The sequence below is a fragment of the Cryptomeria japonica genome, chromosome 4 (genome assembly GCF_030272615.1).
Source record: "Cryptomeria japonica chromosome 4, Sugi_1.0, whole genome shotgun sequence".
Classification (NCBI taxonomy): domain Eukaryota; kingdom Viridiplantae; phylum Streptophyta; class Pinopsida; order Cupressales; family Cupressaceae; genus Cryptomeria; species Cryptomeria japonica.
Genome location: NC_081408.1, coordinates 567,582,379 through 567,601,188, shown reverse-complemented (window position 1 = coordinate 567,601,188; position 18,810 = coordinate 567,582,379). Strand labels below are relative to the sequence as shown.

At 35.8% G+C, this 18,810-nt stretch overlaps 1 protein-coding gene across 1 annotated transcript in view; it reads left to right on the top strand.

The window, feature by feature from the left end:
- Window positions 1–18,810, top strand: part of LOC131036093 (acetylornithine deacetylase) — a 132,145-nt gene that overhangs the window by 40,683 nt on the left and 72,652 nt on the right. The window contains exons 4-5 of the mRNA XM_057967900.2: window positions 1,426–1,564; window positions 17,386–17,443. Of these exons, the coding sequence (XP_057823883.2) occupies window positions 1,426–1,564; window positions 17,386–17,443 (197 nt within the window). The remainder of the gene's footprint in view (window positions 1–1,425; window positions 1,565–17,385; window positions 17,444–18,810) is intronic.

The following is an 18,810-nucleotide window of genomic DNA, read 5'->3' as shown; positions in this document are numbered from 1 at the left end:
GTGCCTGTTTGGAGCAAATCGGGTTGAAAAGACATTAATATGGCTTCATTTATAGCAGGTATACAATGATTTCTTGATATCCTTCATTATGGAGGAAGTCTTTAAGTGTATGTTATTGGACTCAGAATATTTATTTTTAGGGGGAACCATTGTGTTGATATGTTGAATCAGCAAGGGTTTCAAAATGTTTGGAGATGTCCGTTGCTTGTGTGCATTTCTAGAATGAAAAGCAACTACCAACAATTCATCATTCACATCTTCAGATTAGTCCATCTTGTTATGTCTCCTTTGACCTAGGTGTTCGAAGAGGATCCTTTAGCCTATTTCATTGTCATAGGCTAATTTGGGGTTTTGGAGAGGAAATATGCTAATTAATTAAATTTAAGTTGTCTTTAATTCTTATTTTCCAAGCAACTTTGGTTTAATTGAGTATTTTAATTTAAAGTGAACATTTCAGTTAGAGTAACTGTTAGGGGCCAAAAGTGATTAAAAAATTAAAAGGGGTCACTTTATGAGAAATGAAATAAAAAGTTTCTTGAAAATTGAAAAGGGGTTATAAAAGCAGTTGCAAAAGAGAATTTTCGTATCTTTTGGTCATTATTCATTCCTCTTTGTGAAGATTGGACAATTTGGTTAATTTCAAATTCTAGGGTGAAGACACTTAGGGTTATTGGCTTTGGAGAAGAGATTTCTTCCTAGTCAATACAGATGGAATCAGACAGAATTCATAGTTGAGTTTACACTTGGAGACTAAGAATTGTTGTAGGCTCACGAGTTTGTCAATTATAATTTATTGGATGTTTTGTAGGCAAACAATAAATTTAAGGAGTAGTATCATCTATGGTTGGATATTCTAGAGAAGTTATTAGCATAGCTTGTTCTATCCTCACTGCTACTTCAGGAGTCTTTCAGATGATTATATGATTGGACACCATAGTTGGAAATATTGTATCGCTGAAGTATGGGTTTAAATACAGCCTAGCTTCTGTCTGTATGTAGTATATCTGCTGCCAAAAATAGTGTGGAGGGTTCAAATCAGTAATATGAATGATTTCAGCTGTTAAAAGGAAAGTCATGGTTTCCATTCGATCTGATGTTGAGAAAGGAGAAACAAATATTTGAGTCGCTGCTGTCTACAGAAGGTTGGGGGAGGTGAAATGAGACCTATACACACACACACAGAGACACACACACAAATGCACACATGCACACACACATAATGTATATATACATACATATTATGTATATATAATATATATACACACATATTATATATGTACACACACACACGTATGAATGATTTAAAATGTTTTCACTTTAGAATGTTTAACATTTTGCATGTCCAATTTTTAATTTATTTTGGAAATTAACATTTAGACTACTCTGTATCCATTAATTGGTTTTATGAAATATTTTCATCTGCAGGCAATAAATGCTATGGAGTTATGCATGGAGGCACTAGATGATATTCAGAAGCGCTTCTACAAGGATTTTCCTGCACATCCCAAGGAAGAAATCTATGGATTTGCTACACCCTCAACAATGAAACCAACCCAATGGAGTTGTATGTCTTATAACTAAAATCAAGTCCTCTAAAGTTTTATCAATGTGTGTGACATGGTTAGCATCTTTAATAGTGCATGTAAGTGTTGCACTGTGGGCAAGCTTTGACCACCTAAAGTAAAAATTTGAACAGAAAAATACATGCACAGTGAACATTCTTTATAAGACATCTCTATAAAGCAAATATAGAAGTAATGGTAAATGATGCTTCCTCTTTTTCATATATAATATATCAAAAATAGCTCTTTGATTATCTCCAAACTAGAAAGCTGTAGTTAATTACTTTATTATATAAAAATCCTTTGTAGTAAAATCATGCAGAAAGCAATACCCGTACATGCAATCAGTACAGTTTTTATGTGTTGGTTTATCATGATATGTTATTTTGGGAATAACACTCCAAAGAGCTTAAATGCTTTGTTCGAAGCATCTTTAAATTTATTTTCCAGAATATTACTTTTTGGGCACTAGCTGACATTACATATATGCAGTAAAAGATTTGAATTGGGAGCCATCATTCAAAAGGTACACACAATCATATAGAAATAGACATGTTCCAACATGAAATACAGGAATTTCAGCTATTTATTTTTGTACAACAAAGGACTATAGAAAACAAATTTTGTCACGTCCACAGTATAAACTAAGTGCAGTAAATATTTCTATATTGTCATATATAGTTTTGGTTCTACTCTAGGGACAAAATTTATCATATTGGCAGTGAAGTGAAACCCAACTTGGTATCTAGCTTCTTTCATATAGTACACCAAAAAATGCTTACAAATTTTGGCAAACAATGTAATCTATCATTTGGCTTCTTGCATGGAATAAATTGTGTAGTTTTTGAAAATTTATCAACTACAACAAAAACATGGTCATTTCCTTCTGTATTCTTGGCAGTCATAACATAAAGCACATGATTAGAAGTTCCACAGTTTCTCCAATATTGGCAATGTCTAATTTAACCCTGTATTTTGACTTTTTCCTTTTGCTTGCTAGCAAACTCTATAACTTTGCACTAGCCAACAATAATCGTTACACAATCATGCCAATGTTTTATAACTTTGAAATGCCTTGCAAGGCCTTCACTATCTTTTTCTCTAAGCAAGTTTTCTCTCTTTGAACCTTGTGGTATACACAGCCCGTCCTTTAAACAATAAGACCTTTTAGAAATACCCCAGCCATGGAGTTCTATCCTTTCAATGGGATTCTTATGTGCTGTCCATGGCTCTAATTTGAATCTTCCTCATATAGTTCTCTCATACTATCAAAACAAACAACTTTCACCCTCATCTCATTTAGCAAGGGACTCCTACTACTTAAAGCATCGGTTGCCCTATTTGCCATATTTGACTTACCACTCCTATGGATTAAAAAATTAGTAACTTTAAAGGAATTCAATCCGTTTTGTCTTTGGTTTAACTTACCTTGGTTGTTTATAAACTGCGATGCATAATGATTCGTAAACATAACAAACTCGTTGGGTAGCAAGTAGTGCCTCCACTTCTTGAGTGCTTGAATAATTGCATGAAATTCTTGGTCTTACACCAAATACCTTCTTTTGGCTTCATTTTATTTTTGTTGAAATAGGCAATGGACTACCCTCTTGACTCAAAAATCCTCTTATAGCTGTCCCACTTGCATCAAAATCCACTTGGAATGTTTTTTTGAAATTTCACAATGCTAGTACTGGTTGTTTGGTCACTTGCTTTTTCAATAACTGAAAACTTCTCTCTGTTGTAGTTGTCCACTTAAACTCCTTACCACCCTTGATTGTTTAGGTGTGCAAATACTATGAAAATTTCTGATAAATTTCTTGTAGATGCTTGCTAGTCCATGAAACTTCTTGCTTCAAGCATACTGGTAGGTGATGGCCATTCCGCAACAGTTCTTTACAGATCCATCGATAAACCATCTTGTGAAATGACAAGCCCCAATGTAAAACTGCCATTTTAATATTGATCAACAACTTCTTTTCTTTCACCTTCTGCAACACTAACATCAAATGCATTAATGCTTCTTTGTTTTACTAAATGTCAAAACATCATCTAAATAGACAATTTCAAACTTACCAAGAAATGATTTCAACACGTTGTTCATCAACATCATGAAGGTGCTCGAAGCAGTGGTTAACCCAAACAACATTACCAGCTATTTGTATGATCTGTCCTTTTTCTTAAATGCCGTTGTCCACTGATTCCCTTCTCTAATCTATATTTGATGATAGCCACTTTTCAAATCAATTTTTGCGAAGTAATCAGCTCCACGTAGACAATCCATCAAATCATCCAGACATGGTGGTGGAAAGCTATACGTTATTGTTATCTTATCTATTTCCCTCAAATCTACACTCAAAAACCATTCTCCATCCTTTTAGGTGCTAACATTATTGGAACAACATAAGGGTTCAAGCTTTCCCTTATCAGTCGTTTGTCCAATAGCTCTTGAACTTGCCTTTTCTCCTCCTTATTTTCCATGAGTGCCATCTAGTATGCTGCCTTGTTTGATAAACTAACTCTTGGAATCAAATCCATGTGTTGACTAATTCTTCTCATTAGTGGCAACCCATTTGGTAATTATTTTATGAAGTATTTTGCATATCTTCCAATATCTCCTTCACTTCCAATGGAATTTCTTCAAACTTTTCCACTGCCTCAAGTCCCATAGAATTTGGAAGAAATGAATAACCTGCCCTCTCTTTTCTCATATTCTTTGTAAACTTCTTTTCGGCATAATCTTGGACGTCTGTCCACTTCTTCTTCCTTATCCTTTAATGAATTCAAAGTATACTGTTTTCCTTCCATTTACAATTTACAATGGTATATATATCCATCCTTCCATCAAGTACTGCATTCCTATCATATTGCCATGGTCTACCCAATACGACATGACAAGTGTCCATGGGCACTACATTACATCTAATTTCATTTTTATGATTACCAATCTGAAAATTAACTAAGCACTGCTCACTTACCAACATTTGGTATCTTTTCTATAACCACATAACCTTGTATGGGTTGGGGTGCTTAATTTCCTCAATCTAAGATTTTCTACCATTTCTTGAGAGATCAAATAGTCCATACTTCGCTGTCTATAATAACTTTGCAGCCTTTTCAACCTGACTTACATATAGTCCTAAAATTCCTTCTTTGTATTGGTTCTTGATTCTCCTTTTTTGGTTTCAACAATATTCTCCTCAACATTTACTATTTCCCTTGTTTTGGTTCTTTCATATGCTTGGGTGAAGCCACACGCTTTATCTGCTTGTGCAAAATGATTTTTCTAATCACTAATTCCTCCATTGTGTTCTGTTGTGCCTGTCGATACTCAAATGTTGTTGTGATTAGCTTCTTTGCACTTGTAGATGTTCCAATAAAACCTCCTCTTCTTCCTCTTTGGAAATTCTCTTCACCTCTCACGGAATCTCCTATTCCCCTCATACTTTGGCTGTAATCAATGTTCTGCATTGTGCTAGATTCTCCTTTTCCTTGTCTTCTTGCATTACTAGATTGCCCTCGTTGTTGATATTTTGACTCTGCTGTGCCTGGGATAGATCTGGGTGTGATTGACTTAGGTGGTGCTGCTTAAGGGACTCAGATTGTAGTTCGTTGATAGCAATGAATGGGTGAATGGATTTGTAACCTACTCTATCCTTCTTCCAATTTGTAAGATCATCACATGGAATGACTGAAGTTTTAGCACTGGTATAACAAAGGAATGAATTTGCATTATGATGCAGGTTTGCGTCCTCACCGAGGGTTGTGCTGTTGAGGGTTTTCGTCCTCATAGACAGTGATTGATTGTAAAAATGAATGGAAGATGTTATGTGTAAGATGCTCTCAAAAGAGCCCATGCCTGCCTTTATACCTTATCGTATTTTGGTGCTAAAAACCCCAGGTCAGGCTAAAAAAGAGAAAATTTTGAATTTAAATTCTAAGTCGGCTCAAAAAAGAGAATTCAGGTATTAATTTTAAACAATAGTTTTAATTTTATCTTATTAATCTCTAAATCTATTTAGAGAATAGAGTGTTAATAAACACTTTTGTCTATGGATTGATAGTGTCCTAGTTGGCTGACTTGGAGGGGACATGACACATCTGCTATTCAAGAATCTGTGGGGCATTGGTATTTGTAGACACCTAAAATTGTCCAGTCTAGTTAAATAAATATCTTTATTTATTTAATTATTTTAGCCTAATTCTTCTATTAATTGAATAAATCTTTACTTATTTAATTAATTCATTTACCCTCTTCTAGTCTTATTTCTCATTTAAATAAATACACTTATTTATTTAAATTATCCTTTTTTAAATTAAATAAATACTTTTATTTATTTAATTGATCCCACTTCTTCTATTAATTAAATAAATCTTTATTTATTTAATTAATTCATTAACCTCTTCTACCCATGACACATGTCGTTCATCTCTTAATTCATACACTACCAACCCTCTCATTATTTTCTTATTTTCTTTACCTACCCTCTAATCATAGCTGACCATTTATCTTTTACATCTTAATCTTATCCCTCCATTTTTTATAGTGTCTTGTATATAAGGAGATGCTTCCTTCATTATCAACCCCCGACTACGCTTTCAAACTTTCATATGCGATCAAGCCTATTTGCAACCACATTTCCGTTCTTTGTTGAGCTCTTGTGCACACATAAAATCTGAGAGCAAATATATCAAGCAAGATCAATGGAGATAGGAAGAATGGAGATCCAAACCCTATTAGACATGTGATGGTATAATCTTTGTGATTTCATTTGATTTGCATTGTCTTAGGTAATCTTCATATGTTATGGTGGATCTTTGTTGTTGTTAGGCTAGGGTTTTGTGGTTGAATTCATTTAGCCTTTCAATATTGTTGTTATCCACTTTTCACCATAAACATTATTTTTGATATTCTCATTATTTACATTATTTACAGAGACCATTAAATCCCAAATTGGAGCCCTCGATGAAAAAGGAATTAGACAAGTTGATTGAGAGTGCTATAGTTTTTCCCATCAAGCATACTTCATGGGTTTCAAACTTAGTTCCTGTAAGAAAGAAAAATGGTGAAATCAGGCTCTGTGTAGATTTTAGAGACCTTAACCGAGCCTCACTAAAAGACCATTATCCTCTACCTTCTATGGAGCAGATTCTGTAAGTAGATGCAGGTTTTGAAATGTTTTCTCTACTAGATGGTTTTTCTGGTTATAACCAGATTTTAGTCAAAGAGGAGGACCAATATAAGACATCTTTTACTACCAAATGGGGTACTATGGCCTATAGGAAGATGCCTTTTGGGTTATCCAATGCAGGGGCAACTTTCCAGCGAGCCATGGATATGGCGTTTCAAGGTTTAATGTATAAAATAGTGCTGGTTTATTTAGATGATATCACAGTGTTCTCGAAGGAAGCAAAGGATCATCTAAACCATTTGAAGCTAATCTTCGAGAGGTGCAGAGAATTTGGGGTGTCTCTTAATCCCCAAAAGTGTATATTTGTTGTCTATGAGGGCATATTGCTTGGTTACGTGGTCTCCAAGCACGGTATTACCATTGATCCTGAGAGGATAAGTGCCATTTTGGCCTTTACCAGCTCACAAGAAAGGTCTGCAAAGCTTCATAGGAAGGATTAATTTTGTCAGAAGATTTATCCCTGATATTGCAGATTTGCTAAATCCTCTAACTGCTATGTTGAGGAAGAATATGTCTTATAGTTGGACCAAGGAGGGCAAGAGAAGTTTTGAACTAATTAAAGAAGCATTGGCTGCTGCTCCTACACTTCTAAATCCTGATTTTTCTAAGGATTTCACTTTGTACGCATATGGTAATGTAGATTCTATCTCAGCTATGTTGGTACAACAAAACGATGAAGGCTTGGAACAACCTTTAGCCTTCTTCAGCCAATCATTGAAAGATTACAAGCTAAGGTACACTTTTGTAGAAAAACATGTGCTTGCTATTATCAGGAGTTTGAAGAAATTCAAACACATGCTGTCTAATAATAGCATTAATCTAATGGTTGCTCACCCGAGCGTAAAAGAGTTTCTATTGAGTAAGGATCTCAATGACAAGAGGGCTGGTTGGGTAACCAAGGTGATGGAATATGACGTCAAAATTCAGGTTACCAAGCTGGTTAGAGGCAAAGGTTTGTGCGAACAGCTTGCTGATGGCGTTTCTAGCTCACCAAAGCATGAACAAGAGGCTGTTCTAACACTGCAGGGTGACGAGCAAGCAGAGGTTTTGACTCCTACTGCTGATTGGGTGCAGGAAATGGCACATTTTCTGTGAACTGGTGAGTGTCCTAAGCTGTTGGACAGAGCTAAAAGAAGGTATTTCAGAATGCAGTCCATACCTTATGCACTTCTTAATGGCATCTTGTTCCATAAAGATTTTAATGGTGTATTGCTGAGATGCATTGGGCTTGACCAAGTAAGTAAAGTGCTGCATGATTTTCATGAGGGATCAGCTAGAGGCCATTTTTCACCAAGAGCAACAACTCTTAAAGTGATGAAAGGTGGCTATTATTGGCCCACATTATTTAGAGATGCGCATGTACGGGTTAGAAAGTGCAAAGAATGTGCCCCTTTTGCTGGAAAAATGGGATTGGCAGCTTTACCTTTGCAGCCAATCCAGGTGGAACAACCCTTCATGAGGTGGGGTTTGGACTTTATTGGGGTGATAAACCCTTCATCCAGTGTTGGCCATAAGTGGATACTTACAACCACTGACTATTTCACCAAATGGACTGAAGCAGTGGCACTCAAAGAGGCAAATGAGACTGCTGTTTTAAATTTTTACGAGGATCTGATTGCCAGATTTGGAATTCTTGAGTCCATCATTTCAGACAATGGCCTCGCTTTTGTTGGTCTTAAAATTTCTGATTGGGCCATCAAGAAAGGGATCTACCTAAATACATCCTCCAATTACTATTCGCAAGGCAATGGCCAGGCAAAATCAACCAATAAAAAATTGGTTAGGATCATAAAGAAGACCATGGAGGGTAACCAACGGATTTGGCATACTTAGTTAAAATCAGCCTTATGGGCTGATAGGATCACCCCAAAAAGGTCCACGGGACAGTCACCTTTTATGCTGGTCTATGGTAGGGAAGCAAGGCTTCCTATATCATTCGAGCTTCAAGCACTTGACTTAGCAAATCAGTTGGACACACTAGAGGAAGGCCCTTAACAGTGAGATTAGCTCAGTTATTTGAGCTAGAAGAGACTAGAAATGATGCTATGAACAAGATAGAGCAGCATCAAGCTCAGATGAAGCGATCTTTTGACAAATGAGCATCTCCAAGAAGCTTCCAGGAGGGAGATGTGGTGCTGAAATGGGACACCCTCAAAAGCAAGCCTGGAAAACATTCCAAGTTCAATGCATTTTGGAGCGGGCCTTACATTATTTCTGAATGTAAACAACACAACGCTTTCCATCTCTCCAAGCTGGACGGCAATATGGAGCCAATCCCAGTCAACGGGATTCACCTCAAGCATTGCTTTTGAGGTATGATTACAGCTTGTATATAATAGAGTAGGTTTTTGGTGCTGAATAAGTGCTGCTGCACAGTTGGTTAGTTGCTGTTTTGTTTTCCCTAAGCGCTTTGTGCGCAGTTAGTTGTTAGTTGTTTTAGTTTTTTGCGGAGGTAAGGCTGCTGTAAGTTACCACAGTTCTATGAAGAAGATACCTACCATATGAAACAGTGAATACATGATTTCACTATCACACATCATACATATCTGCCTCATAGAATTGGGATAGCTCCCAACATTTTTTTGTAGGGATGTGTTATCAGAAGAAGTTTCAGTCTGAATCTGAGTTTCAGTAGTGCAAGTGAATGAGTTTCAGAAAGTTTTGTCAGGGTGAGTGACTCTGTGCCCAATTGATAGGCTTTAGGCAGCTGGTCTGGGTACTTAGCAGGCAAGCACCATGCAGATGTCGCCAGTAATGTTACCCATTTTCATTCTCTAGCTCAATCAGGTGGAGTTGGTCAAGTTTTATAGTTTTAAGGGAACATGTTTGTTGTTTGTGTTTTGCCAAGAGATACTATAGAATGCTAAAAGATTTCCAAGTAAATGCAAGTGTTCACAACCAATCAAGAACTATACAACATTGCATATTTGAAAAAGCATCTCTTTATTCATAAATGTTAAATGAGATGCTCCCACACAAGCCGTGGGAATGACTACCTATGATGCATTATACAAGAAAATGATGCATGTAAAAAATAAAATATAAACAAAGATAAGGGATCCGTCATTGCCTCATAATGACGAACCCCCCGCAGTTGAGTAGCTTCATATCTAGCTCCTTTGCAGAGGTCCCCTGTTGCTCCAAGTGTCTGCAAGAAGATAAGAGAATTGCATTAGAGCTCGGGAGACCATATCCTTGCATATATATCATCAATGCATGCACAATCCACTCCTACAATGCATTATACCAGTCAAATCATTGTACGTATCGGAAACAACAGGAAACATATCTGAAAATTCATAATTTTTGTCTAACAATTTGTCCAATGTGCAGATATAGGTAAAGTTTTATCGCTGATTACTTCAATGAAATATGTGCATGTGGGAAAAATGGGCTCCCACGAGGGTTGAGTTGAGCATGTATGACATTAGGGACAGATTATTATGACATCAGTGAAACAATCCTTACCTGTCTCCTACGGTGGTTACAATAAAGGAGTGCATGTCGCTCATGGCATTAGGCTGATAGGAACATGAGAGTCCTAAATGTCAGCACCAGCATACTGTCATAAGCGAGGGGCACTCATTCACGGAGACCATCGCACAAGAGCAAAAGGAAGATTGCATGATCATCATGATAACTGTAGTTAAGAAGTAAAGCTTATCATTTAATGTGCCAATATCAGAGAGATGCCATCACAGTGTTCCAGAAGGCTACATTTCTAGAGGTCAAAGCCATAACATCAATAAGATCTTTGTCAAAAGGTAGCAGTCAATTTTTACAGTCAAACAGCAGCAAGATAAAGAGGTTACAGTGCAGTCAAAGGGTAGCACCAACAGCCTTTTAAAATAAAACACAATCATAAATGCTTTCAAGTACAGTCATGGTAAAGCTTTATATATCAGCCCAATGATAGAAGTGAGACATTTAAGGAGGCTCAGTAAAATGACAGCAGTGATAGCATTCACTATAAATATGGAAAACATAGTTGCAACCCCAAGAATATCCATAGCCCAAAGCAATGACAGTCCCTCAACAAGTTCATGACCAGCTCACTAAAAAAGCAATACAAGAGATCTGTAATAAATTGGATGTTGGAGACACCAAATGATATACTCAAGGTAGAGAGTAAGCATGCGCAGCCAAGTGGTGGTATTGATATTTTTCAAGGGTCATTGTTTAGGATATCTTCATGCAGCTTCAGGACAGTCTCAAAATGTGAGGAAAAGGATACATATGGTGAACAATATAAGCCATAGATACAAAGATGACGATCGCCAGAAAATTGACAGTCTGAAAGGCCAAATGCACAGTAAACAAATTATTGACAGCAGCCAATGCTATGAAACAAGAAAGAAAGCAATGCATACAGTCAGTCATATTGAAATGTAAGATGCAAATTTTCGATAAAAGCCTGAAATTTTTTGGATTACATCTTCTCTTTCATTTCAAATCAAGCTAGGGTTCGTTTTGCACATAAATGCATGAGAGATAGTTCAGTAATCACTCAGTCACAGTGATGTAAGAGAAAATTCAAAAACAGAGTGCAGTCAAAGAGGAAATGATTAACTACAGTCATATGGGACTGGTAAAACAGTCAGGTAATAACAATAGTCCAGAAAGAGATCACTAATGACAGCCATGAATCAGATTGTAGAAGATTTAAATAAGCATGCAGCTCCTTTCCAAGTAGCTTTCCCAGTGGTAAGAGAAACCAACAGCAGTCTTTTTCCAAGTGAAATGCCCAATTTATACTATCAGACAAGGATGTGCAGAAAAATAAAACCCATGACCTGCAGGAGATACACAATGACAAGGATACATCCGGCAGCAAGTTTTTTTTTATAGTCATTTTCCAAGTAAATGGAGAAAAATCGAATTTTGTTTGTAACATGGAAAAAGAGAATCGCCTGAAGCAGCCATTCATTCATAGTTCTGAGCTTTGCTAAGGAAAAATTAAAAAGAAAAAGAAAGTGCAAGGTTTCAGTGTTTAACTCGAAACAAATTTTCGAGAATATGTCTGCAAAATTATGGCATACAGGTTGCTTGTTATGGTTCCAGTTGGGTTTTTCTTTCAGAAGATTTTTGAGTGCAAAAAGTCTAAATATTCTTCAGTTTTATGGAAGATATTTTTGAAGAAAATCGACTTTCAGAAATGAAAATATGCAATAAAACCAGTCAAAGCAATAAACCAAAATGGCCCAAAATCTCCTTCTATCAGCAAAATGGAGGTCGAATTTCTAGTGAAAGTAGCAAACTAGAAGCAAGCCAGAAGAGGAAAAAGGCAGTAAGGCGGTAATACATTTAGATTGCAGTCAAAAACTATGCCCAGAAAATCATTAACAACAGAAAATCATGCCCAGCTAGAAGATCACGCTACAGCAAAAAATCGAAACTGAAGTGCCTGAAATATGCACCTGGAAATCTTCAAATCATTTCTAGAATTTCAAAAAACCCTTGGAATGTAAGCAAAACCCTCGCGGCAACCCCAGTTCGCCCAGAATCTACAAGGAATGTGCAGAAAATGGCGTCCACAAGAGATGCCCCAGTTCGTCTAGAATCAACGAAGATGGCATAACTCTCATGGCAACACTCAAAGGACTCGGTTTTCACGAAAATACGCCTTTCACTTCTGCGATTTCCACAAAGATCCATCTATGGCGGCCAGCAATAACCAAAGTGCCCTTCTTTTTTCTCATCAAACCCTATTCTCATGCAGCAGCAAAGGGAAGATTGAAATATCGAATGATAAAATGAGGTTTTTAGGGTTGAGAGATCCCCTAAGTATGCATCGATGAATTACATTGGCATTTTTATTTTTTGCCTTTGTTTTATTTTTCTTTCTCCATCTCTAATAGCCTCGTGGAAATGCCTTGGGGGGTCATTAAAATGACTTATGTGTTCCTTTGTAAAATTTATTAAGTGACTTATAAATGTCAATATTTTATTTTTAATAAAATTAAAATTTATTAAGTGACATTTATAAGTCAATAAATTTTCTTTTTTTTATGAGGAGTCTAGGTAGATTTTATATTTTTGAAAAAGATAATATTAATTAAAGTAATCTAAAAATTTATCACATAAATCAAACATTTGTTTTGTTTTAATTTTACACTGTAAAATTAAAATACTATTAAATGAAGTGAAAATAACATTTATTAAAGTGATAATTTTAAGTCACTTTATTAAATTATTTTTCCTCATTAAGCTGATAGTATTTTAATTTTGAAATATAAACATAAAGCAAAACATATATTTAAATTACATGATAAATTTTAGATCACTTTATAGGATATTATCTTTTTCATTTATTGTTAAAGTCAAAGAGACATTTTTGGCATTAATGAAGGCTTGCAGGCCTGTCAGGAGATATTTTGGGGCCATTTATGATGCATTTAGGAGCTTTTTATGGTTGTAGCATGGGTTGGCTTGACCTTTGGCCCAAGTTTCTCCCTTTCAGACATGTTTTAGGTCTTTTAAAAGGGGTTTTTTGTTTCTGCTCGCCCAAGAGGAGGTGGGATTTATTATTCATTATCTACTTTTTGGAGAGCATATATACTACCTTCCTTTTTCATTGTAAGGGTTCTTCTTCATTCATTTTTTTGGCAGACTGTAATTTCTGAGTTCTTTCTGCAAGAGGGAATGTTTTTGTAACACATTTTCAGGAATAATAAAGCTTGGTGATACCTTTTTGGCAGGGATAATAGCTTGTACCTTCTCATTTTTTCTGTTATTGTGTGTCTTTAGTGTTAGGCAGTTCTTTGTGGTTGGCTTTTGCCTCCCTTAAAATTGCACTTTCTGTTGATGCCTTGTACAGAAATACATATACTATTGCAGGTCATAAGTTGTGTTTTTCAGTAATTATCAGTCTTAGGTTGTGAAAGGAGGAGTTTTTTCCTCTTAGGACTGTGATTATCCAGCCTTCTTATGAAATATTGATGCAGAGATTATGGGTTGTTGGTTAGTGTAAAAGAGCTTCATTATCACTATTATACTGTGTATCATTTGCTTATTTGACTTTCAACATATCATCTGGTGCATCACCTTAGGTTTAGATTTTAGTTTCATATGTTCTCCTCCTCACTCTTTTCCCTGAAGAAATTGTTAGTTTAGGTGAAGAATTTGAAAAGAACCAGCTTACTCTGGAGGTCCACTTCAGTCTTCAGGTTACCCACAACCTCGAAGTGTTCCCATGTTTCAATAGGCAGTTGAAGTTCACAGCTTAAGCAAAGGGTGCAGGCTTCATTGATAACAGTACCTCTATGAGAGATTTGTTTGATGTTTCTAGACTGATGGCCTTTTTGACTTCAACTAGAGTTCTATTAGAGCTAAGTAGAGTTACCCTTTCTCACTAACCCACTTTGGTATCTATATTGATTAGCTTGAAGATTTTCGTAGACAATGCACCCATGTAGACAATGGTTTCCCACTTCAAGATGTGTTGATTGCTATTTTACAGTTTGTTTATGACATCATCATCCTCTCAATTTTCTCAACGAGTGTAGAGACAACTTGATGCACTATTTGATTTTTGTGATCTTTTTTACCTTGTGGTCAACCTTATTAAAACTATAGTATTCGTCTCCAATGCCACCAAGGATTCTCTTTCTAGGTTTCATTTCTCTATAATGGGTGCCGTGTGCAAATAACAACTAATTTTATGGGTCGCCTTTCTTTTCAATTTTCCTTAGTCTCATCTTTGCAAGGGAAATGTCTGGCTCTTTTCCCTTGAGCACCATTTTTTTTAGGTATATTTCTAGCATATCCCTTTGAAGATGTTAATCTTCGACATAATGATTAAGTCTGCAACTTGTATAGTTCTAAGGTTTGGGGCCATAACTTGCATTCTTATGATTGGGCTTGGGTTGAGAGAGTTTAGATGATTATGCTTAAACATATGGTTCAATGCAAATAAGCGATTCTTCATTATATTGTTAGCATCAAATTTGCTGCTTAAATCTTTTGTCTCAAGAATATATTTGCTCAATTGGTTTATACATTGGCGTAGATTCATGGGTTGTTTTGCTTTGTCGTGTGGGAGATGCCCTTTTTTGGCACAGTGTTCCTTGGAGGAGATTGCTTCTTTAGATCCCCTGGACATCAGTGTTGCTGGTTCAGTTTGTTTGTTCTTCTAGTCTATTGACATTGCTTTGAACATGCTTACTTCTTTCAGGTACTCCTTATGTCCTTATCACTTTATTGCATGGAAAGAGATGCTCAATTGATCCATTAGAATGGATATTTACTGTCGGCACATCTAGCTTGCTAGATTGTTGATGGGACCATTGTTCAATCCACTTATCTTCAACATCATTGAACTCATGGAATGAGGATTCCCCTTGGATATTTGTGGGTGTGCTCCTATTAGCTTTGTGTTGAGATAAATCACCATATTTTACAAAGTAAAAGAATTTTCCGCGTTTCTTCTCCTCCAAAATGGTGAGTTTGAGGAGCATTTTATTTTCCAATGTCTAGTCTATATGAAATCTATTAGGGGTAGTTTATACAAATTTTCTAGTGATTCTCCTTTGATTTTCTTTTTTTTACCTTTATCAAAGATGCTTGGCCCATTTCTTAGCATGGTCACCGTGTTCAGCCTTAGATCTACTTGTGGTCGTCAAGAATTACTAGATTGGTTACTTTATACTTTTAACCTATCATATGTGTCAAAGTCGTTTAGCGCTATGTGAATGTTACTGTTTCACATATAGATTGATGCAGATCAATATAAGGCATCGGTCATCCTTGTGATTTGGTATGATTAAGGTTCGTTGATACTCAAGTCTCATTCTAATGTTCATTGCTCTACATCTTCTCAACATCAAGGGCCTTGTCACACCCCTTTTTCATTACACAGATCTTATGGGCAAGTTTGCATTACCATTTTCTTCCCTATCATCAGTAGTTCTTTGGCTTTCAGTGTTCTATGCAGAATTGGTTGCCTTCTAGGATTGTCTAGCTTTATCCCCCTAGACCTGGACTTTCCTTGATGAGCTTTTTTAAAGTCTAAACTGGTACTCCTAATGTTTGATTATAATATCGTTGGCTTCTCGAACACATCCCAGAATATTAACAACTAAAAAGTTTTGTTCTTGGAAGGGATGGTCTTCATTTGCTTTCACTGCTTTCTACTATTTTGGGTTTACTAGTTTTAAGAAAACCTTTGTGTGCCTATTTATTTATTTTTTCTTCCTTTGTTGTATTTGCTTTGAGTCTAGGGCCCCTTTTTCTCTTGTTCTTTTCTATTGTATTTGGTGTGCAATCGAGTCCCCTTGACCTATCCTTGGTTATTTTCGGGTGGTTGCTATAATTTCTTTCTTTCTTTCTTTCTTTATGTGATTTCCTTAATCCTTTGTTCATTTCTTTGGGAAACTATATCATGTCAAAATTTTCTCTTAAATAAAATTTTCTATGCTTATTTGAGAGTTATCCTATAGCCTTCACTTCATCTTATTTCAACTAATGTTTTTGGCTGCTATGATTTGCTTGAATTTTCCAGTCCTTGTGGGATGCTTAAATGGATTAAAAAGATCTAGTTCCCAGTTCCTAAGTAACTTGTAGGGTCGAGTCTTACTCGTGAGGCTTCTAGTGCTCTTCAAATGACATGATAATACCCTTGGCAACTACAAACAACATTTGGCGCTGCTGCTGGACCAGCAAAGCCTAATTTTAATTTGGTATGTGGTCTCATATGCCCACAAAAGCACCATCACCTGCTTTCCTTGGCACTACTCCATACTTCTTTGCACACATAATAGATTAGCATTTCCGATCGAAGGCCATCTAAGGTGGGAGGGAATGGTGTAGAGATATTTTCCTGTTGTTATACAACTTTGACATAATGACTGCTTTGAAAACATGAACATTTGGGAAGTCATCACTTTTACCTTCAAGTGGCTCACCAAACATTTCTTGATTATTTTTCAGTTAATATACAATCTTCCTAGTCTTGATATGATAATGAATGTTGTGTTCAGGCAGAAACAACCTTCAAATTGTCTCCCATGAGTTATAGTGCCCAAGGGATGCACAAAAATCAAGTGTAGATTAGTCAAGATGTAATGAAAGATATCCTTGATGGCTTGCACAATGTCCATTCCTCTCCATCTTGCTGAAATGCAACACATCGTAATCCCTTTAATAATAGAGGAGTATTTTTGACCATTTGTATGCACTGGTCTTAATTGAGTATTTTGTTGAATAGCAGATATATAATTTATGTTCCATGCTTATATATATATTGAATTCAAAATTTTGAATATTCTAATAATTCCATTTGCAATGTAATAAACAAGGGAAAATTCACAGCCAAGATCTCCATTGCAGTTCATAGCAAATATCAAGTGTCCATTACTTGTTAATTTCTGTCAATAATTATTGTTTCTAACTTACGGAAATTGACCAGAATTTGTGTTTATGATTCTCTATTTTGCATGATCTATGATTCTATAAAACTCACAATTAAAACTATGAAACACTTTTTTTTGAGCTAGGATTCAAAGTTATCACTTATGACTGAAAATTTTCTCCTATTAAATGTTGGATCTGTTTTTGTGGTATACAGAATCAATATGCACAGAACACTTATTTTAAGTTTTTGATTGTATGATCATGATATGCATATAATCTTGCAGATCCTGGGGGCGGTATCAGTCAAATTCCAGGAGAATGCACCATATCGGGAGATGTCAGGTTGAGTAAATTATGTCACCATAATACTTATGTTTCAGTCTTGCTCTTGCATATGCATTTTTTGCAGATATGTTCTTGCTGTTTAATTAAGGCGGAGGCCTTGCCTTTGGTTATTGGTTTTTGATCTTGTGGAAAATCTGTCTGCTGCAAGCACCTGTTACTCTTTATTTTAATCTTTTGTTGTGGTATATGCAATGCTTTGACTGGCTAAAGTGTGTAAGTGTTGATTTTATGATCAGACTGATAACAAATAACATAAAACAATAAACGCAATACACATAACACAGTAGTACCTTGGGAAAACCTCCCTCTTGGAGGTGAAAAACCCAGCAACAATTATCTCAGTTTATATAAAATCAAACACAGTAGCACAATTACAACATTCCCATGCTAGGGCAGACTCATCTGAAATGCTATGACCTTGACAATCCTTCAAATGCAGATCGCTGTCACTGTAACTTCATTCGGCAGCACTGAAGGATGTTCGCTCAGCTTGGAATACAAGTTCGCCAGCCTTTAGACAGATTCAGGAACCCTCGGTTATTTGCTGATTGCAGAGATAGGAAATTCGCTGATTGTATTGATGTTGGAATGATCACAAATCATTTTGTATATATATTATATATGAATTAATGCCTCCAATAGATCATAGTCGGCCTTGTAGTTTTGGCGCCAAGAATAGGATCAGACCTTTAATTACAAGTTACATATATGTCGGCCCTAATTACAAGTTACATATAGGTCGGCCCTAATTACAAGTTACATAATTGCACAAGGGGTTCACCCATTTAGGGTCAGACCTAAATGCTTTACAAGTTACACAAATTACATGATGCCGCCCATGATTACATAAATAACTTAAACTAGAATCCGATTCTAGCTACATATTTCAACATAAGTGCCTCTGCAATCTACTTTAAATCATTGGGCAGCTGGCTAGGAAATGTTTATATTCAATTTATGAAGTTACTACAATAAGTAATATTGGATTAATTTGGTCGCCATGGAATTATTTATCGAATAATTATAATGTATTGCTAACTATCAAGTAGTATATGTTCTGAATGATAATATTTTTTCTGATTGATATCTAAATCATAGTTATACACTGTGTCACAAGGTTCGAGCTCGACTTCGAATTCGGCAGCAGTAAAATTTGAATGAAATTTGATGAGAAGAAAAAAATTGGAATTCTTTTTGCCTTATATGATTTTGATTTAAACAAAATATATAAATAGCATATTCACAAAATGATTAAAATAATTTAATATTGATAAATACATTTAAAGATTTGATTGGTTCATATAATGTAAAATAAGAAATTAATTTAGAATATCACATACATAACATGTATTATGTATATAATA